The sequence below is a fragment of the Hemiscyllium ocellatum genome, chromosome 45 (genome assembly GCF_020745735.1).
Source record: "Hemiscyllium ocellatum isolate sHemOce1 chromosome 45, sHemOce1.pat.X.cur, whole genome shotgun sequence".
Taxonomy (NCBI): domain Eukaryota; kingdom Metazoa; phylum Chordata; class Chondrichthyes; order Orectolobiformes; family Hemiscylliidae; genus Hemiscyllium; species Hemiscyllium ocellatum.
In genome coordinates this window covers 1,991,560-2,014,176 of record NC_083445.1, presented here as the reverse complement: position 1 = coordinate 2,014,176, position 22,617 = coordinate 1,991,560, and the positions used below count along the sequence as shown (strand labels likewise).

General features: G+C 43.5%; 1 protein-coding gene across 1 annotated transcript in view; it reads right to left on the bottom strand.

The window, feature by feature from the left end:
* Nucleotides 1–1,348: 1,348 nt before the first annotated feature.
* LOC132835935 (intercellular adhesion molecule 5-like) overlaps nt 1,349–22,617 on the bottom strand; it is a 44,857-nt gene continuing 23,588 nt past the window's right edge. The window contains exons 4-8 of the mRNA XM_060855053.1: nt 13,461–13,754; nt 12,411–12,698; nt 4,252–4,497; nt 3,593–3,895; nt 1,349–2,705 (exon numbers count right to left, since the gene is read on the bottom strand). Coding sequence (XP_060711036.1) covers nt 2,470–2,705; nt 3,593–3,895; nt 4,252–4,497; nt 12,411–12,698; nt 13,461–13,754 — 1,367 coding nt within the window. The 3' untranslated portion in view covers nt 1,349–2,469. The remainder of the gene's footprint in view (nt 2,706–3,592; nt 3,896–4,251; nt 4,498–12,410; nt 12,699–13,460; nt 13,755–22,617) is intronic.

Here is a 22,617-nt window from a genome sequence, read left to right as displayed (position 1 = left end):
AATGACCGCAGGGGGTCCCTGCACTGGCTGCTTCCTCCCACTCCCCCTCACTGTCACCCATCTCTCTATAACTTTCGGAGTAATTACTTCCCTAAAGCTCTGATCTATGACCACCTCTGCCTCCCGAATGATCCGGAGTTCATCCAACTCCAGCTCCAGTTCCCTAACACGGTCTTGGAGGAGCTGGAGATGGGTGCACTTCTTGCAAGTGTAATCAGCAGGGACGCTAATGGCTTCCCTCACCTCATACATGTTGCAAGACGAGTTGGACCAAAAGCTCTGTTTCCATGCTGTACATCTCTATGACTCTGTGACTCTATCTGTTATTTTGTACAGTCACAGTGCAATGCAGTCATTGTGTTAATTCACATTACAGCCACAGGGTTTGAAAATTTTAATTCATAATTGCAGCAACTGGATCTGATGGTCTAAGGATATTACACAGTGTTCCCAGTAGTCAGATTATAGATAGATTCAAAGATTCAATTTCCTGTAATCTGTTGCTCACACAAAATAGTTGCATTTAGAGATGAGGTTTTAGATCCACGGTCATTTTTGACCATGCACACCTACACTCCCCCACACTGCATTTGAACAGATGGGTTGGAGAGTATCTTTCCACTTTTCATTTTTTAATCTTTGATCCAGACTCTCTGATTTCTTGCCAATGACATGTCAAATTCTGTGATTTCCCTTGAACGTTAAAGATCTCTGCTTTTACATTCTGTTAGGTTCATTCCAGTCAAAAAGTAAATCATGATACTGAACGACTCGAAGTTCAAATATTGTTTAAATTCTTCAGCAAATTCTTTTCAGTGCTCTCCAGATTTCAATGTTTAGAATAAAACTGGCTTTTATTTTAAAAAGCATTGTTAGTATCAAACAGGCTAAATAAAACACAAGATAAAAGGTGAAATAATTTTCCTTGAATACTCTGACAAAAAGCTAAAAACCACACACCAGATTATAGTCCAACAGGTTTATTTGGAAGTACTAGCTGTCAGAGCGCTGTTTCTTCATCAGGTAACTTCTTTCAGGCCATATTCCTGAGATAAATTAAGGTTTTATAAAGAAAAAGGTGACATCTCAGCTCAGACAATACATTAAAGGTGTGAAGTTAGAGTCTGTATGCATTCCAATCTTGAGTCAGACTGGTTCTATTTCCAAAATTTGCAGAATTGCATTTCCAGATACATTCTATATTATTCAAAAAGCACACACTGTGTAGGCAGTCAATGTTTTTTATAATCCATGTGACATTTTACAAATTCGTACTTTGGAAATAGAACCAGTCAGGCTCAAGATTGAAATATATACAGACTCTAACCTCACACCTTATGATGTCACTTTTTTTTATAAAACCTTGAATTATTTCGGGAGTGTAACTTGAAAGAAATTCTGGGATTTAGATATTAACGAATTGAAATCTGCAATCCATTCTACAAGATGAAAGGCTTAACAGTTATCTAGGTTTATTCAATATATTGCATCAGTGTATGACACTATGATGTTTTGCTATAAACCGTATCATATGATCCTCCTCCACCAGCTACCTGAGAAAGGAGCAGCGCTCCAAAAAATCTTGTACTTACAAACAAACCTGTCAGACGATAACCTGGTGTCATGTGATTTTTAACGAAAGGAAATCACTTCCACCATCTTACTGAGAATCTCCTGCTTTGGTCAAATTCTGAATACAGCAGTTAATCAGAGAGTCTGGCTGCATTGGTGCAAATCACAGCTTCCATGGATCTGTTGAGTTTATGTAGTTGTAAGCACAACCACTAACAACAAGGTGGAGAAATTCAGGATGAACAAGAACAGCACAGAGTTCAGGCTTGAGGGTACACCTGGCTTCAGCTGCATAATCCTTGAATCCAAATAATCTGAACCCTGTATTTACCCCTCTCAGGCAGAACATATTCCAAAGATTCATGATCCTTGAGAAGTATTCCATGTCCAACTGCATCTTAAATATGAAATCCCTTATTCTCACACAATGGTCCCTGATTATTGGTTGTATTAAGGTTTAAGATAGAGAAGATCAAAAGCATGGTGTCATTGAAGCACATGGATGGAATTTTTAAATTAGTGATGTTTCAAAGGTAGTTCCCATTTTATCATCTTGTACAATATACATCATAAAAAAAATACAACCAAATCAACATAGCGCAGTCTTCATGTCAGGTCGTGAGAAAATAGTTATGTTTACGGAGCTCTGAAGTTAACAGAGATGAGCCTTTCTAAATGCCATAGTTCAGGTGACTATCTACTGTTTGTGAAGATCAAATTAAAAGTTTCACCACAGTAATTCAAAAATTGCCGAAAATATAGAAAGGATTGTCAGTAACTAGTTGTCTTTACAGCTGGTACAGACTCTAACATGGCAATGAGTGGCACCCATCAGTAACTACATGTACAACAGGACCACTGGAATATTTTGCAAAGTCAGGGCATGTAACATCTTTATCATTGGTTCAATCCATTTGTAATTGTTTCACTATGATGTGGGTCAAGATTCTTTAAAGGAACATTCTGTTGGTGTTCATGCCCATTGGGGATCTGTAGATTGTTGTTGGGTTTTGCATTCTGTACATTATAATGTCCTCTTTTATGGGCACTGTATTTCCAGTACAAGGCCATCAGTGCAATTATCAACAATACTGCTGCTATCACTGCCACGACTGGTATTAACCATCTTAAACCTATGAAAACAAAGAAAGAAAAGATACACAAATCATCAACAATCCAGGGAAATATACTGATTGCAACATGCCCGAGGATTTCCAAAATCTGTGGATTATAAACAAAGGGTATTTTCTGATGTAATGTCCCGTGTGCTTTATTCAGCTCTTCCATGGCTGTTTTCCTGCTTGTATTCTTCACCTTCTTTCATTCTTCCCACATCACACCCCACTCCTTGGCAGTCTGCCCTCAACTCACTGTCAATTCCCTATTTACATTCCGCAGGAATTTCACATTGATAAGTAAACTTAATGTAATGTTCCACACATGTGATATCAAGATTTCTTTTAAAGTAGTTCAGAATTTCCAGAAATCTTAATTATTCTCTGTCTCTTACATTGCGAATAGCACGATGAAATCTCCTGTCTTTCTTTAAGTATTCAACCCTAATATTCATTTGTATTTTCCCTGAGACACTGATTTGAGCTGCTGTGTTTGCAGTACCTCCAGCTTGTACTTTTTCACTGCTTTTCCCTGTTGCTGCCATCACAATGAGAAGTGAAGCCCAGAGACATGCTCTGCACTCACTGATCTGCCAAAACTCTGCTCCATGGAGTCGCAATGTGTGGATTCACAGCCGTGAAGTGTCCCACTCCTCCTGCCTTGGAGTTATTCCCCAGGCAGGTGGGGCAAACACAGAGCAGGAGGATGGCGCTTCTACACACAAAGAGGAGCACATGCAAGAGATTCTCACACTGAACCACCCGTACCCAATGTACCAGAGGCCAGTTACAGAGCAGCATTATTAGAGGCAGGCAACAGTTTATCCATTAGTCCCATCATCAGGAAGGGTGCAGTAAAATAGGAGCTCAAACTAATAATGACAATAGAAATATTAGATTCTGACCTTTGACCCTGATGTCCACTTCCTTCTCATCAATTCCATATTGATTGGTAGCTCTACATTTATAAATTCCTTGATGTTCTGAGGTTACGTCCGGAATGTGCAGAAATCCAGAAATCTCAATGTTGCTGCCATTACTGGGGTTTACCCACTCTAATGTAGGTGAGGGTCTTCCATTGGACTTACAGCTTAATGTAATTTCATCACCTTCAGTAACTTCTACTGGAATGCTTGACATGGTTGTGTTATTTCCTGATATGGTTTTGTTATTTACCGATATGGTCATGATTGTGTCTCGTGGTTTATCTGGAAGAGAGAAGAAAAAGATGAAAATAGGCAGGCAGACCTACAGGATCACTGATACAGCTCCCCAACACGGCGTCAATGAACAGGATGTCTAAACCTCCCACATACCGTGCTGTCATCTATCTTCCAACAGTCATTCAGAACAGGTGAATCTCTGCAGTCGTGTTACAGCCTGGGACGTACTTACAGTCATCTGTTATTGTGATGTATGTTCACAGTGAAATGCAGTCATTGTGTAAATACTAATTCAGGTTTACAGCTACTGGGTCTGACGGTCTAAGAATATCGCACAATGTTCACAGTGCTCAGAATAAAAGTAGAATCAAAGATTCAATTTCCTGGATTCTGATACTCACACAAAATAGTTGCATTTAGAGATGAGGTTTTAGATCCGTGCTCATTTTTGACCATGCACACGTACAGTCCCCCATGCTGCATTTGAACAGATGGGATGTAGAGTATCTCTCTGCTTTCCATTTTCCCATCTTTGATCCAGACCCTCTGGGGATCTGGGTTCCCTTGCCCATGACATGTTAAATTCTGTGATTCCCCTTCAATCCAGTTTTCTTGAGCTTTAAAGATCTCTGCTTTTGCTGGTGCATCTGTAAAGTTCATTCCAATCAAAAATTAAATTATGATACTGAACAACTCAAAGTTCAAATATTCTTCAAATTATTCTACTCAGTCTTTCTGGTGCTCTCCAGATTTTAATGTTTAGTAAAATTGGTTTCTATTTTAAAACCCAGTATCAGTATCAAACAGCACCAGGCTAAATAAATAAATAAAAGTGGAATAACTTTTCATGAATGCACTTAAAGAAACAACATTCTGAGAGCTTCTTTTGAGAAATTTCATTATTATTTTGGGTTTCTGTTGGGGCCCTGAGTAATTGAGGGAAAAAAATGGCCAATACATTTTAGTGAGGAGCTCTCCTCATAGAATAATTATAATAGGCTTTTTAAATACTGGGGTATGATCTGAGATAAGGGTAATATAAAGAGCAGCAAAGGGAAAGCATCCTTAGACTATGTTCAGGAGAATTTTCTCCAGCCAAGTGTCCAGACCAATAAGAAAGGAGCTGTCTTCAGAGAAGAAATGGTCTGGGCACAGTCAAGGTAAATTCCCACAAATGGGATAAGGGAGACAAACAAATGCAGATCTCCCTTGATGTCAAAGGAGATGGAAATTCAGTAAAGGAAGTGTGTTTATGACATGTGTCAGGTAGTCATTACAGTTGTGAATCCAGTACAATACAGAAGGTTCAGAAGTGATGTTAAAAAACAAATAAGAAACAGATTATGTGGACTCATCCGCTTTATCCTCGATCATAACGTCTTCACCTTTGACAACCAGTTCTTCATCCAGACACATGGAACAACCATGGCGACCAAATTTGCACCCCAATATGCCAACATTTTTATGCACAGGTTCGAACAGGTTCTTCTCAATGCAGGATCTCCAACCAACATTGTACACCAGGTACATTGAGGACATGGTGGGCGGCACGGTGGCACAGTGGTTAGCACTGCTGCCTCACAGCGCCTGTAGACCCGGGTTCAATTCCCGACTCAGGCGACTGACTGTGTGGAGTTTGCACGTTCTCCCCGTGTCTGCGTGGGTTTCCTCCGGGTGCTCCGGTTTCCTCCCACAGTCACAAAGATGTGCGGGTCAGGTGAATTGGCCATGCTAAATTGCCCATAGTGTTAGGTAAGGGGTAAATGTAGGGGTATGGGTGGGTTGCGCTTCGGCGGGTCGGTGTGGACTTGTTGGGCCGAAGGGCCTGTTTCCACACTGTAAGTCTAATCTAAAAAAAAATTTTCTTCCTCTGGACCCATGGCGAGGAATCACTGATAAAACTACACAATGACATCAACAAGTTTCATCCCACCATCAAACTCACCATGGACTACTCTCGACTGTCTGTCTCATCTTGGACACATGCATCTCCATCAAGGATGGACACCTCAGCAACACACTCTACCGCAAACCCACAGACAACTTCACAATTCTACACTTCTCCAGCTTCTAACCAAAACATATTAAAACAGCCATCCCCTATGGACAAGCCCTACGTGTACACTGGATCTGCTCAGATGAGGAGGAACGTGATGGACACCTGGAAGTACTCAGGGATGCTCTCACAAGAACGGGGTACGATGCCCAACTCATCGACCACCAGTTCTGACGTGCCACAGCAAGGAACTGTCATGACCTCCTCAGGAGACAGACACGTGCTGCAACTGACAGGGTACCCTTCGTTGTTCAGTATTTCCCAGAAGCTGAAAAACTATGCCATGTTCTTCGTGACCTGCAACACATTATCAATGAGGATGAGCACCTCACCAAGACCTTCCCCACACCTCCACTACTTGCCTTTAAACAACCGCCACACCTCAAACAGATCATTGTTCATAGCAAGCTGCCTGGCTCTCAGGACAACTCCATCCAACCCTGTCATGGTGTCAGATTGTGGACATAGATACTACTATTAGGCATGGGGACACCTCCCAACTTGTACATGCCAGGTACTCATGTGACTCAGCCAACGTTGTCTATCTTATACATTGCAGGCAAGGATGCCCTGAGGCATGGTACATTGGGGAAACCGAGCAAAGGCTACGACAATGGATGAATGGGCACCGCACAACAATCAACAGACAGGAGGGGTCCCTCCCAGTTGGGGAACATTTCAGTGGTCCAGGACACTCGACCTTGGACCTTCGGGTGACCATCCTCCAAGGCAGACATCGGGACAGGCAGCAGCGAAAAGTGGCCGAGCAGAGGCTGATAGCTAAGTTCGGTACCCATAGGGAGGGCCTCAACCAGGACCTTGGGTTCATATCACATTACAGGTGACCACTATTGCGCTATACACACACAGATACTCCTACACACACACACACACACACACACATGCTCTCACACACACCGTTTTTAAAAAAACGGTTTTGTGATTTACATATGAAAGAAGTGAAACTATCACTGTATTCTAACAGATGAAAGGCTTAACAGACAATCAGTGTTTCAATGTATAATTTCAGTTACATCGCACTGCAATTTTTTGCTATAAATTCTGTGTGTTAGAATTGAGCTCTCCACTATCACCTGATGAAGGAGTGACGCTCCAAAAGCTAGTGTGCTTCCAATTAAACCTGTTGGACTGTAACCTGGTGTTGTGTGACTTCTAACTTTGTACAACCCAGTCCAACACCGGCATTTCCAAATCATGACTTCTTCAAAAAGATTGTAAAGATTGAACCAGCAATTACAGACTCATCAGTTAAACTTTGGCAATGCGAAACAATTGCTGCTAAAACAATTAATCATTACATGGAAATACTTTGTAGATGTGGAAGAATCTGCAAGGTTTTTTTTAAAGAGTTACTTTAAATCTGTTGGCTGGATGGTTGGTTTGTGAAGCAGTGTGATACCAACAGTCTGGGTTCAATTCCCATCACTAGCTTTGGTTACTATGAAAGATTCTCCTTTTCAGAATCTCCCCTCATCTGAGGCAAGATGATCCTCAAGGTATATCACCATGAGTCATCTCTCTCTAAGGGGAGAGTAGCCCTTTGGTCTGGTTAGACAATGTTGACACAATAACATCAACAACAAAATGAAGGGAAAGTGTGTCTAAGTAACTTGGAGTAGTTTAAAGCCTCTAATAGAAATGGTTGATGAGGACTAGGCTGTTGATGTGGTGTATAGGGTTCCAAAAGGTGATTGATACTGTACCACACAACAGATGTTTGAGGAAAGTGATAGGTCATGGAATAAAAGGGACTATATCAATGAGGATACAAACTTGGCTGAGTGACATGAAATGGAGCGTAACAGTTAATGAGTACTTTTCAGGCTGGAAGGCTTGTGGTAGAGTTCCCCAAAGTGTGGTATAAATACCTCTAATTTTATTGTTGTAAATGTTCTAGATCTCGTGTAAGGGACAATTCCAAAATGCGTTCATGTCACAAAAGCATTGTAAACTGTGAGGAGGACAATGTCAGGGTTATTTACAAGGCTGAAGTAGGCAGAGGGGTGACAGAGGCAGTGGCATAGTGGTATACAGTTAGCAACAAGTTGTCCTGGGAGGCTTCAACATTGACTCTGGACCCCAGAAAGTGACATAACATTTGGTCAAACATGGACAAGGAAACCTCCTGCTGATGACCATAATCACCTCCTGTTCTGAATTTGTACTCCTCCATCATGGACATCATTTAGAGGAAGCACTGAGGTTAGCTGGGTGCAGAATATACTGTGGGTGCAGAATATACTCTGGGTGGGACACTTCAATGTCCATTGCCTAGGGTGATTCAGCAGCATCACCACTGACTGAGCTGTTCAAGTCCTGAAGGACATTGTTGCGAGACTGGATCTGTGGTAGGTCAAGAGAAAAACCAATGAGAGGGACAAGCAAACTTGACCTCATCCCCACCAATTTACCAGCTGCAGATCAGTCTATCCAAGACAGTAGGCATGATCACCACACAGTCCTTGCAGAGACAAAATGCTGTTTTCACATTGAGGATACCCTTCATCGTGTTGTGGGCTCCATTACTGTGCTAAATGGAATACATGACTTGGAGGTGCCGATGTTGGACTGGGGTGGACAAGGTTAAAAATCAGCAGGTCAGGCAGCATCCAAGGGACAGGAGATTCGACGTTTCGGGCATAAGCCCTCCTTCAGGAATGAAGAAGGGCTTATGCCCGAAACGTCGAATCTCATGTTCCTTGGATGCTGCCTGACCTGCTGCGATTTTCCAGCAACACATTTTCAGCTCTGATCTCCAGCAACTGCAGACTTCACTTTCTCCTCGAAGGTTAAAAATCACACAACACCAGGTTATAGTCCAACAAGTTTACTTGGAAGCACTAGATATTGGAGCGTGGTTCTTTTATCAAGTGATTGTGGAGAATAAGATCATGATCACAGAATTTATAGCCAAAGGAGTTCAGTGTTACAGATATGTGATAATTAAACAGTTTTAGATTAAATCTTTGATCTTTTAGAATGGGATATGCTGGTTTCTGTTCTTTGATATATAAATCCCAGAACTTCTTTTAAATTACATACATTTCAATTAGATTACAGTTGTCTTGGACTTCCCTCACCTCAGCACAAAGAACTTGTGCTGCTAAGCCAAATTGATAACCAGAATGCAACAGTTTCCCCACATGAAAAGAGTTATTGCACAGGCACCTTCCACACTGTCAGGATGATGTTTAGAACCTGGAATGTCAGGACATTGATCGACCGGAACACCACACCACCACCATTGCTCAGGAGTTATGATCCTGACATCACCACCCTGAGTGAAACCTGGTCGGCAGGGGAAGGACAGCTCAGGGACAAAGGTAGTGACTAGACCTTCTGGAAAGGCAAGGCTGAAGAAAAGTTGCCATCCTGGAGTCGGCTTCACCATCAAAAATGAACTGGTGCATCAACTGAAAGGCTCCTCCTTCGGAATAAATTAATGTCTCATGACACTTTGACTCCCCCTTGATGGGAATTAGTATGTCAGGATAGGCAGTGCATATACACCAAATCTCAATGCAGCAGATGAGAACAAGGAGAAATTCTACTCCAACCTTGACCAATCTCTCTCACGGGTCCCTGCAGCAGACAAACTTATCAACCTTGGTGACTGCAGTGCCAGAGTCAGCAAAAGTGCAGAGCTCTGGGACAATGTGATCAGGAAAGGGGGAGCAGGGATGCAAAACTCCAATGGCACCCTTTTCCTGATCAAATGCTGAGAACACAACCTCCTCATCACCAACACACTGTTCCACCAAAGGGACAAGTACAAGACAACGTGATAACACCCCCTCTCCAAACACCCCTGCCTCCTTGACTATGTCGTTGTCAGATGAGGAATCAAAAAGATGTGAGAATCACACATGCCATGATCACAGCCAGCGACTGCTGGATGGACCACCACCTGATCCGAACCAGGATCAACATACTTCCAGACCTGTATCAGAGGAGACCTCAGAAGCAATGCCAAAGAACATTCAACATTGAGGCACCTAAAGACCAGGAGAAAATAGCCTCATACAATCAACTCGTCTCCACAAACCTAGCGAGTCTCAGCGATACCATGTCAGGGCATCCCAACAGTCTCTGGTCCACCCTTAAGACTGCCATTATCACTGCCTGCAAAATGCCAGCCAGCCAATCCACCAGGAAACACCAGGACTGGTTTGATGAGAATGATCTGGAGATTAAGGAACTACCAAGCTGGAAGCACAAGGCATTTCTGAGTGTAAAACAAAAACTGTATCCTCAAAAATGGAAAGGCAGGTTTACAGGCGCTGAAGGCTGAGGAACAAAACCAAACCCACAACATAAAAAACAGGTGGAGAAACACTGGAGATCCAACAAATGGCTGACAGCCATGGTGTGATGGGTTTCTTCTGTGTTGTCAAGATGACATACAACCAAACAGCCTAGGCCCCACTCCACTGCTGGCCAAGGACAGAGTGGCTCTTATCAAAGATAAAGAAACCATCAGAGACCTCACGCAGGGCTCTGGCATTGATCTGAGCATTCTTAAATGCTGTTGTAGTTCTGTTCGCCAAGCTGGGAATTTGTGTTACAAACGTTTCATCCCCTGTCCAGGTGACATCCTCAGTGCTTGGCAGCCTCCTGTGAAGTGCTTCTGTGATGTTTCCTCCGGCATTTATAGTGGTTTGTCTATGCCACTTCCGGTTATCAGTTCCGGAACTGACAACCGGAAGTGGTAGAGACAAACCACTACAAATGCCGGAGGAAACATCACAGAAGCGCTTCACAGGAGGCTCCCAAGCACTGAGGATGTCACCTGGACAGGGGATAAAACATTTGTAACACAAATTCCCAGCTCGGCGAACAGAACCACAACAACGAGCACCCGAGCTACAAATCTTCTCCCAAACTTTGAATTCTTAAATGCATCCTATAGCATTCTACACACCATTGGCTCAGCAATACCCCAGTCCTGCATGAAATAGAGAAGACTGTCCTCAATCTTAAGAACATCCAGACAGTTAGAGGAGACAGTACACCCACTAAGGTATTGAAGTGCAGAGGCAAAGATCTACTGTTGAATTTCCACACCTTTGTCTGCCTTATCTGGAATGAGGAGAGCATCCCAGGATAGCTCTGAGATGCCATAGTTCTGATCACTTTCAAAAAGGGAACAAATCCAAATGTGGTAACTACAGAGGAATCTCCCTGCTGTTAATGCCAAGGTCCTCCACAAGGATTTCCTCCCTATGGCTGAGGAACTCCTCCCGGAGTCACAGTGTGGTTTTCAGCCACGGAGGGGCACAATGGACATGGTTTACACCGTGCGACAGTTGCAGGAGAAATGCAGAGACAAGAACCTCCCCTGGACATGGCCGCCTTCGACCTTACAAAGGCCTTTGACACTGTCAACTGGGAAGCATTTGCAGGGTCCTTTTCTGCTTTGGTTGTACCATGAAGTTTGTCACTACCCTTCACCTGCTCCAGGACCAAATGGAAGTCAATGGTCAAAGACCATCAAAAGAGGAGGAAGAGCATCCAGAAAGGTATTGAGCATCTCCAGCCTTGTATTGGGAGAAAATGGAAGCCAGGCCACAACATCAAAAGCAGTGCGCTGCCACACTAATACCCCACCCATCCCTTCCCCAGGTCACCACCTCCCTGGGAGGTGAAGAGAATTGTCATCATCTGCTAGGAACCAGCAACGATGATGGGTCACATGTTGTGAGATGTAGTCAAGAGCACCCACCTCCATGGTTACACTTTAGGAAGGAAGTGATAGCCTAGTGGTTGATGCAGAAGAGAGTCATTAAAATGGGACAAGGGATGAGCGGCTTCCCTTATGTGGAAAGAATGGAAAAGTTCGGATTCTGCCAATCAGGCAGTGAGGGTCAAGAGAATGTTCTGATAGTCATGTTCAAGATAATGAACCAATTGTAGATAAATAAAGAGGAGTTTTTAGTGGCAAAAGGTTTGATAATCATGAGACACAGATTTAAGGTGATTAGAAAAGGAACAAATGTGATGTGACTGCTTTTTTAAAGAAAGCAGTTGATTGTTTTCTAGCATGAGTAGTGGACGCAGATGCACTAGTGTCTTTCACAGGAGAGTTGGAAAATTATTTGAAGGGGAAACACACACTCCCATGATTGCACTCTGTGGCACAATGCACCGGGGTAATAATGGACAGTGTCCTCACATGTCCTGACCCCAGGATCTGTATCCCTTTGGTCTCAGTGAGAAAGGAGCTGCTGCAGGGCAGTCCCTGTGTGAGGAGACCAGTTCAGATTGGTTCAGACTAAGAGGAAAGTTGGGATGAAGATTTCATTGTTTCCATTTGGAAAAAAAATCCCACTGACTTTAACACAAATTCCCAGCTCGGCGAACAGAACCACAACAACGAGCACCCGAGCTACAAATCTTCTCCCAAACTTTGAATTCTTAAATTCTTAAATGCATCCTATAGAATTCTACACACCATTGGCTCAGCAATACTCCAGCCCTACTTACACAGGACATGGAGGGTTCCAATGTGTTGTTTAATAACAGGGCTCGTCATTGAGTGATCTTGAAGTTTCAGTTCAGCTTCACAGATATACTGCTGACCATCCAACTTAGCTTCAGCCTCTACTGTATGAGAGATAGTGAGCCCAGTACTGCTTGATCCAGTCACTAATGTGTCATTTCCTTTCTTCAGTCTGAGTTCAAGATCCCCTGAGACATTCAACACACGGCACGTAATATTAACCAGATTTCCTTCCTGGGTGGTTGGTACTTGGATTTCAGGGGAAGAGAAAGCTAAAAATAATAGAAAGATACTGTTAGAAACATTGTTGTACCTTGCAGTCCCTCAGTGTGGGGTTAATAACAATGAAACAAAGGCAGGCTGCATTTCGTGCTTATTGCTCATCCCCTGCTTCATTGCTGTATCAGGGAGATGTACAAACCCCTACACCATCCTTCTATGTTCCTTCAGTGTTTGCAGTATCTTAGTCAACATTCATTCCTGACCGAAACTCATCAAAAATGTATTCTGCTCATTTCTGTTTCTAGAATCCTGAAATCTGCATATATTTAAATACAGATTTATTTATTACGGTCTGTTTCTTCCCACACGGTATATTCCAGATTGGTGTATGTTTTTGCACTCTTGTAGCTTTTAGGGTACATTGGTTGTTTAAACATTTAAACATTCTCTTGTGATCCTGGAATACTAAGTGTGAGTAACACTCACCTATGAGCAGCGCCTACAATGTCAATCACATTGTCTCAGGATCTTGGAGAACCTCGAGTCATTAAGACTTTGTCAGAATGCTTTTCATTGACAGAGGGTCATATAGAAGATGTGGCACAGAAACAGACCATTCCAACTAATTAGCCAATGTTTATGCTTTACTCAACCAAGTGTCAGTGTATATAAACATTTCCACAAGCTTCCCAATTTGTCACTCAATAAAAAGGATTTTATTGCTGAAAGTGGTGGAAATGCTGTATTGTTGACAGTGATGAACTATCAGAATATTGTCTGATTTTAAACTCTCCCACAACCAGAATTCTTACCATACACCTCAATGAAAGCACTATCATTCTTTGAGGGAATTGATAGATATTTCTCAAAATTGGCCATACAGACGATTTCCATCAGACCAGATTCCTGTGGTGTCCATGCTGCTGTTATTCGGACAGTGTTGGAATTTGGCCTTGTGGTATTTGAGTTCAGTTCCACACCATCCTGAAACCATCTTACTCTCATCTTCTCAGCAGGATAGACATTTGAGACCTCACATGTTAATGTGACTTCTCGCTTCACTTCTTTGGGTCTTTTGTCCAGGATTCTCGGCTGATCCATGAAAGCTGTAATACAGACAAGAAATTCACTTCATTTTAATTTGCTGCAGTGTGTTTCAGTTTTTAATGGACAGAGTAGGAAACTGACTAGTGTAGGTATTGGACAATACACCACTCCAGGAATTTATCACATTCACTCATAGTCAAAAAACTGGAGTCATCTGCAGGAGGCCATAGTGCACTTTGAGAGTGAACTGGTCATGCCAATCACGGTGTGTGATTGGTAAATTTGTCTCAGTATTTTTGACAATTCATTCATAGGATAAGGGCATTACAAGCTGGACAGCATTTATTACCCATCCCTAATTGCCCAGAGGGCAGTTCAAAATCAACCACGTTGCTCTCGGTTTGGAGTCACACCTGGGCCAGACAAGGTAAGGATGGCAGTTTCCTTCCCTGAAGGACATTAGTGAACCAGATGAGTTTTTACACCAATCAGCAATGGATTCATGGTCATCATTAGGCTGTTAATTCCAGATTCTTTTTTTGTTGAATTCAGATTCCACTTTGGCAGGATTCAAACCCAGGTCATGGGAATATTATCTAGATCTCTGGATTAACGGTCCAGGCATAATATGTTTAGGCCAGCACCTCAATTCAAAACCACAAAACTGCTCACCTATTTTATTTTTACATTAATTCTTGCTACTTTTCAAATATTAAGTCTGTTTTGTGTATGTCAGTCACTCTGAGCAGTACAGGCTGATGCACTCCTGATTTATCTTCACTCTGATCTTTACTTGCATCTGTCTAGAATATCCTTCTTTAAGGGGAGGTTGAGCAGCTAGAGGTCATGGTACACATCCATACCAGTGACATAGCTCGGAAAAGGGATGAGGACCTGAAAAGTGAACACAGGGAGTTCGATTGGAAGCTAAAAGGCAGGATGAGCAGAGTAGTAATCTCAGATTTGTTACTAGTGCCACAGGCTAGTGAGGCTAGGAACAGAGAGCGAGTGCAGATGAACATGTGCATGCAGGGCTGGTGTAGGAGGGAGGGCTTCAGATATTTGGAACATTGTGATACCTTCTGGGGAAGGCGGGATCTGTACAATGAGGATGAGTTGCACCTGAACTGAAGGGGCATCAGTATCCTTGGCAGGAGATTTGCTAGAGCTCTTGGGGAGGGCTTAACTAGATTGGCAGAAGGATGACAACTGGAGTTATGGATCAGAGGATGAGGTAGCTGGTGAACAGGCATATATAGCATGCAGAGAGTCTGTGAGAAAGGATAGATGGTTGATAGGGCAAAGTTTTAGTCAGTGTGATGGGTTGACGTGTCTAATTTAATACAAGACGTATCAGGAATTATGATGATAAACTTAGACCATGGATTCATACTTGGAGCTACAATGTTGTGGCCATTATGGAGACTTGGATATCACAGGGGCAGAAATGGTTGCTGGATGTTCTAGGGTTTAGATATTTCAAAAGGAATAGAGAGGCAGGTCAAAGAGGTGGGGAAGTGGCATTGCTAATCAGGGATAGTATCACAGCTGCAGAAAGGGAGGGCATTGAGGAGAGTTTGTCTCCAGAGTCAGTATGAGTGGAAGTCAGAAACAGGAAAAGAGCAGTCACTGACTGAATTGGGAGTTTCTACAAACCCCCCAATAGCAACAGGGACAGGGAGGAGTGGATCTGGAGGCAGATTTTGGAAAGGTGCAGAAGTAACAGGGTTGTTGTCATGGGTGACTTCAACTTCCCTAACATTGATTGGAATCTCCTTGGCTCAAATTGTTTAGATGGAGCAGACTTTATTCGGTGTGTCCTGACTCAAAATGTAGCTAGGCCAATTACAGGGGAGCCCATATTGGATTTGGTGCTTGGCAATAAAGCAGGTCAGGTGTCAGATCACTCAGTGGGAGAGCATTTCTGTGATAGTCATCACAACTCCCTGACCTTTACTGTACTCAGGGAGAGAGGTAGGAGCAGGCCGTTGGGAAAGTATTTAATTGGGGAGGGGGAATTGCAATGCTACTAGTGGGAACTGCGGGGCCTAAATTGGGAACAGATTCTCAGGGAAATGTGTGACAGAAATGTGGAAGTTGTTTAGGGAGCACTTGCTGATAGAACTGGATTGGTTTGTCCCACTGAGGCAAGGAAGAGATGGTAGGATGAAGGAACCTTGGATGACAAGAGATTTTGAACATCAAATCAAGAGGCAGAAGGGAGCTGACAAGGTTGAGGAAGAAAGGATCAGACAGGGCTCTGGAGGTTTACAAGGTAGCCAGGAAGGAACTGATGAATGGACTTAGGAGAGCTAGAAGGGGGCGTGAAAACATTTTAGCAGGTAGGATTAAGGATAACACCAAGGCATTCTACATTTATGTGAGGAACAAGAGGATGGCCAGAGTGAGAGTGGGGCTGATCAGGGATAGTGGAGGGAGTCTTGGCATTCATCCCCAAACTCCATCAACAGACACATTGACCTGGACACCATATACAAACCACTACAGCTGAAACTGACACCCGGAAATGGCAAGAACATCCATCAACAGACACATCGACCTGGACCCCACATACAAATCACTGCAGCTGAAACTGACACCCGGAAGCGGCAAGAACAAACCAATATAAATACAGGAAGAAACATCAAAGCAGCGCTTCACACGAGGCTCCAACAGCACTGATGATGTTCCCTAGCCAGGGAACGAAACGTTTGCAGCAAAAACTTCCAGCTCGGCGAGCAGAACCACAACAACGGATACCCGAGCTACAAATCTTCAATCAGATTTTAAAAAGGATGTGCTGAAAACTTTGAAAAATATAAAGATAGATAAATCCACTGGGCCAGACAGGACCTCCCTAAGATTACTACAGGAAGTGAGGGAAGAGATTGCAGCGCCTTTGGCGATGATCTTTGCATCCTCACTGTCCACAGGAGCAGTACCAGATGATTGAAGGGTGGTAAATGTTATTCCCTTGTTCAAGAAAGGAAATAGGTATAATCCTGGGAATTACAAACCATACAGTCTCATATCGGTCGTGGTCAAATTATTAGAGAGGTTTCTGAAAGGATTTATGATTATTTAGAAAAGCATAGTTTAATGAGAGATAGTCAGCGTGGCTTTGTGAGGGGCAAGTCATGCCTCACAAACCTTATTGAATTCTTTGAGGATGTGACAAAACACATTGATGAAAGTGGAGCAGTGGATATGGTGTCTATGGATTTTAACAGGGCATTTGATAAGGTTTCCCTATTGAAGGCTCATTCAGAAAGGAAGGAGGCACGGGACACAGGGAAACCTGTGTGTCTGGATACAGAATTGGCTGGCCCATAGAAGACAGAGGGTAGTAGTTGATGGAAAGTATTTAGCCTGGAGCTCAGTGACCAGTGGTATGCTGCAGGGATTGGTTCTGGAACCTCTGCTCTTTGTGATTTTTATAAATAACTTGGATGAAGAAGTGAAAGGGGGGGGGGAGCGGTCAGGAAGTTTGCTGGCGACTCGAAGGTTGGAAGAGTGTGCATAGTGCGGAGAGCTGTTGTAGGTTGCAATGGGACATTGACAGGATGCAGAGCTGGGCTGAGAAGTAGCATTTGGAGTTCAGCCTGGAAAAGTGTGAAGTGATTCGTTTTGGAAGGTCGAATTTGAAAGCAGAATACTGGGGTAAAGGCAGGATTCTAGCCAGTATGGAAGAACAGAGGGATCTTGGGGTCCATATATAGAACATATATAGAACATATAGAAGGATACAGCGCAGTACAGGCCCTTCGGCCCTCGATGTTGCGCCGACCGAATCCTACCTAACCTATACTAGCCCAATAACTTCCAAATGCCTATCCAATGCCTGCTTAAATGACCATAAAAAGGAGAGTTCACCACTGATACGGGCAGGGCATTCCATGAACTCACAACCCGCTGTGTGAAGAATCTACCCCTAACATCTGTCCTATACCTACCACCCCTTAATTTAAAGCTATGTCCCCTAGTAACACCTGACTCCATTAGCGGTAAAAGGTTCTTAGTATCTACCCTATCTAAACCCCTAGTCATCTTATACACTTCCATCAGATCTCCCCTAAACCTTCTCTTCTCCAATGAGAACAGCCCCAAGTGCCTCAGCCTTTCCTCATAAGATTTTCCTACCATTCCAGGCAACATCCTGGTAAACCTCCTCTGCACTCGTTCTAAAGCTTCCACATCCTTCCTATAGTATGGCGACCAAAACTGCACACAATACTCCAGATGAGGCCTCACCAGAGTCTTATACAACTGCAACATGACCTCAGGACTCCGGAACTCAATTCCTCTGCCAATAAAGCCCAGTACACCATATGCCTTCCTCACAGCACTATTTACCTGGGTGGCAACTTTCAGAGATCTGTGTACATGGACACCAAGATCCCTCTGCTCATCCACACTACCAAGTAGCCTACCATTAGCCCAGTAATCCATCATCTTGTTATTCCTACCAAAGTGAACGACTTCGCACTTAGCTACATTGAATTCCATTTGCCACATTTCCGCCCAGCTCTGCAACTTATCTATATCCCGCTGTAACCTACCACTTCCTTCCTCACTATCCACAACTCCACCGACTTTTGTGTCATCCGCAAACTTGCTTACCCAGCTTTCAAGTCCTTCCTCTAGATCATTTATAAAGATAACAAAAAGCAATGGTCCCAAAACAGATCCTTGTGGTACACCGCTAGTAACTGCGCTCCAAGATGAACATAATCCATCAACTACTACCCTCTGTCTCCTTCCAGCCAGCCAATTCCTAATCCAAACCTCTAATGTATCCTCAATGCCATACCTCCGTAGTTTTAGCATTAGCCTACCATGGGGAACCTTATCAAACGCCTTACTAAAATCCATATACACAACATCTACTGCTTTACCCTCGTCCACTTCCTTAGTCACCTTCTCAAAGAACTCAATAAGGTTTGTGAGGCACGACCTGCCCTTCACAAAACCATGCTGGCTATCCCTAATCACGTTATTCCTACCCAGATGTTCATAAATCTTATCCCTTACCATTCTCTCTAAGACTTTGCCCACCACTGAAGTCAGACTCACTGGCCTATAGTTACTAGGGCTATCCCTACTCCCTTTCTTGAACAATGGGACCACATTCGCTATCCTCCAGTCCTCTGGTACTATTCCCGTTGACAATGACGACATAAAAATCCAGGCCAATGGCTCTGCTATCTCCTCCCTAGCTTCCCATAGGATCCTGGGGTAAATGCCATCAGGCCCAGGAGACTTATCTATATTCATCCTTTCCAATATTCCCAAAACCTCTTCCCTGCATATTTCCAGGGCATCCATTCTAATTATTTGTGATTTCATATTCACATCAGCAACAGTGTCCTGTTCCTGAGTGAATACTGATGAAAAGTACTGATTTAATGTCTCTCCAATCTCCTCCGCCTCCACACACAACTTCCCACTACTATCCTTGACTGGACCGATACCTACCCTAGTCATCCTTTTATTCTTGACATACCTATAGAAAGCCTTTGGGTTTTCCCTAATCCTACCAGCTAAAGACGTTTCATGTCCCCTTCTCGCTTCTCTTAGCTCCCTCTTTAGCTCCTTCCTGGCTACCTTATAACTCTCAATCGCCCCTACTGAACCTTCACGCCTCATCTTTACATATGCCGCCTTCTTCCCTTTCACAAGGGACTCCAATTCCTTACTAAACCACGGCTGCCTCACAAGGCCCTTTACACCATGCCTGACTGGTACATACCTATCGAGGACACGCAGTAGCTGCTCCTTGAACAATCCCCACATCTCATTAGTGTTCTTCTCTTGAAGCCTGTTTTTCCAATCCACACATCCTAAGTCATGCCTCACTGCATCATAATTTCTCTGCCCCCAGCTATAACTCTTGCCCTGCGGCGCACGATTATCCCTCTCCATCACTAAAGTAAAAGTCACCGAGTTGTGGTCACTGTCCCCGAAGTGCTCACCTACCTCCAAGTCTAACACCTGGCCTGGTTCATTACCTAGAACCAAATCCAATATAGCCTCCCCTCTTGTTGGCCTGTCGACATATTGTGTCAGGAAACCCTCCTGCACACATTGTACAAACACCGACCCATCTAATGAACTCGAGCTATAGCTCTCCCAGTCAATATCTGGGAAGTTAAAGTCCCCCATAACAACCACCCTGCTACCTTCACTCTTTTCCTGAATCATCCTCGCAATATTATCCTCTACTTCTCTAGGACTATTAGGAGGCCTGTAGAAAACACCTAACAGGGTGACCTCACCTTTCCTATTTCTAACCTCAGCCCAAACTACCTCAGATGGCAAGTCCTCTTCCATTGTCCATTCCACTGCTGTGATACTATCTTTGACAAGTAATGCCACGCCTCCCCCTTTTTTACCCCCATGTCTGATCCTACTAAAACATTTGAACCCTGGAACGTGCAACAGCCATTCTTGTCCCTGTTCTACCCACGTCTCTGTAATGGCCACAACATCGAAGTCCCAGGTACCAACCCACGCTGCAAGTTCACCTACCTTATTCCTTATACTTCTGGCATTGAAGTATACACACTTCAATCCACCCTTCTGGTTACAGGCACCCTCCTTAGAGATCACTGCATTATTCCTAACCTCCCTACACTCAAGGTCCTGTACCCTAAAGCTACAGTCCTGGTTCCCATGCCCCCGCGGAGTTAGTTTAAACCCTCCCAAAGAGCACTAGCAAACCTCCCCCCAAGGATACTAGTGCCCCTCAGGTTCAGGTGTAGCCCATCCTTTTTATAGAGGTCCCACCTTCCCCAGAAAGGACCCCAGTTGTCCAGAAACCGGAATCCCTCCCTCCTGCACCATCCCTGTAGCCACGCATTTAACTGCTCTCTCTCCCTATTCCTCGACTCTCTATCACGTGGCACGGGTAACAAACCAGAGACTACAACTCTGTTTGTTCTAACTCTGAGCTTCCAACCTAGCTCCCTGAAAGCCTGTCTGACATCCTCACCCTTCTTCCTAACTATATCGTTGGTGCCAACGTGGACCACGATCTGGGGCTGCTCCCCCTATCCATGTCCATAGATCCCTCAAAACTGCTACCCAAGTTGATAGGCGTACGATGTATTGTTAAGAAGGCGTATGATGTATTGGTTTTCATTAAAAGGGTGATTGAGTTTAAGAGCCGTGAGGTATTGCTGCAGCTCTATAAAGCCCTGATTGACCACACTTGGATTATTGTGTTCAGTTCTGGTCAGCTCATTATAGGAAGGATGTGGAAGCTTTAGAGAGAGTGCAGAGGAGATTTACCAGGATGCTATCTGGACTGGAGGGCGTGTCTTATGATGAAAGGTAGAGGGAGCTAGGGCTTTTCTCATTGGAGTGAAGAAGGACGAGAGGTGACTTGATAGAGGTGTACAAGATGATGAGAGGCATCGACAGAGTGAATAGCAAAAGACTTTTTCCCAGGGTGGAAATGGCTATCATGTAGGGCATTGGAGGAAGATTTAGGGGAGATGTCAAAAGTCGGTTCTTTAAACAGAGAGTGGTGGGTGCATGGAATGCACTGCCGGCAGTGATAGTAGAGTCAGATACATTAGGGACATTGGATAGGCCCATGGATGACTGTAAAATGAAGGGTTATGTGGGTTAGTTTTATCTTACAGTAGGATAAAAGGTCAGCACAACATCAAGGGTCAAAGGGTCTGTTCTGTGCTATACCGTTCTATGTTCTATTCCCACTGCACTACAAGTGATCATCCTGCATCTGCTTTTATTTTCATCAGCCTGTTCAGAGATATTATGACTCACTTCTGGTGGAGGTGGGACTTGAACTGGATCCCTTGGTTCTGCCTTTATCTCCTTTTTCCTTTTTCTCTATCCAGAAATGCTCTTATGCACAACCAGAAGGATATCGCACCACCAAATCACTGTGACATTTATGTTTTGTTTTTAACTATTAACCACCACCAATAAAAACATCTATGTCGCCAATTAGAGATTCACAAGGAAAGTCCATTATGGCCAATATGAACCATCAAAAATGAGTGGGAGGGGATTTAGGGAGAGCAGGAAGAAACAAAGTCAAAATGAAATTGGAGGGGAAAATAAAGAACCCGTATCCCCCCCGATGGGTCTTGTTTTTATTTATTTATTTATTCTCCTTTTTTTTAACACCCAGAAGTGTTATCATGCACGTTTGAGCGATGTTATCACCACCCAAATCACTTTGACTTTTTTGTGTTTTACTAACAACCACCAGCATTCACTTGTGTAGCCAATTCATTGTTTATGATTAAAATCCCATTATGTACAATGGTAATACTTTCTTTTTTAAGCTTATTTTCTAATCAACCTGATCATCGATGTTATTGCACATCTTCTGGAACAGGTGGGATGTGAACCAAGACCTCCTGGCTCAGAGATAGAGACACTCACCACTGTACCACAAAACCCTCTGGCAATACTTTCTTTTAGTCCAAAGTGCTATTACCCACAACTGAGCGGCCTTCCCACCATTAGAATAACCATGCCTTTTTAAAACAGTTACCAGCCATCACCAGTATACACATCCAATTTAATATTTACACGCAAAGCCTGTTAGGGTAAATGCAAACCATCAAAAGAGAGATGTGGGTAGGGACTAACCTATTTTTCTAGTCAACCAGTTCAGGGATGTTATTACACATCTCTGGAGCAGGTGGGTCGAGACCCTAGGCTACCAGGTCCAGGGCAAGGACACTACCACTGCACCATAAGGTGTTGAGTTCCAGTTGGGCAGGCCATTGTCTGTTACAAGGGAACTTATACTCAACAAGCTCCATGAGGAGATTAATTAGTGATTCCCGTATACTTTGTTAGGGTTACCACAATGAGGAAGAACAGTTTTTAATAATGGGTAATTCACGTGTGTTGGCTGATTGCCCACTTCTCTGCACTAAA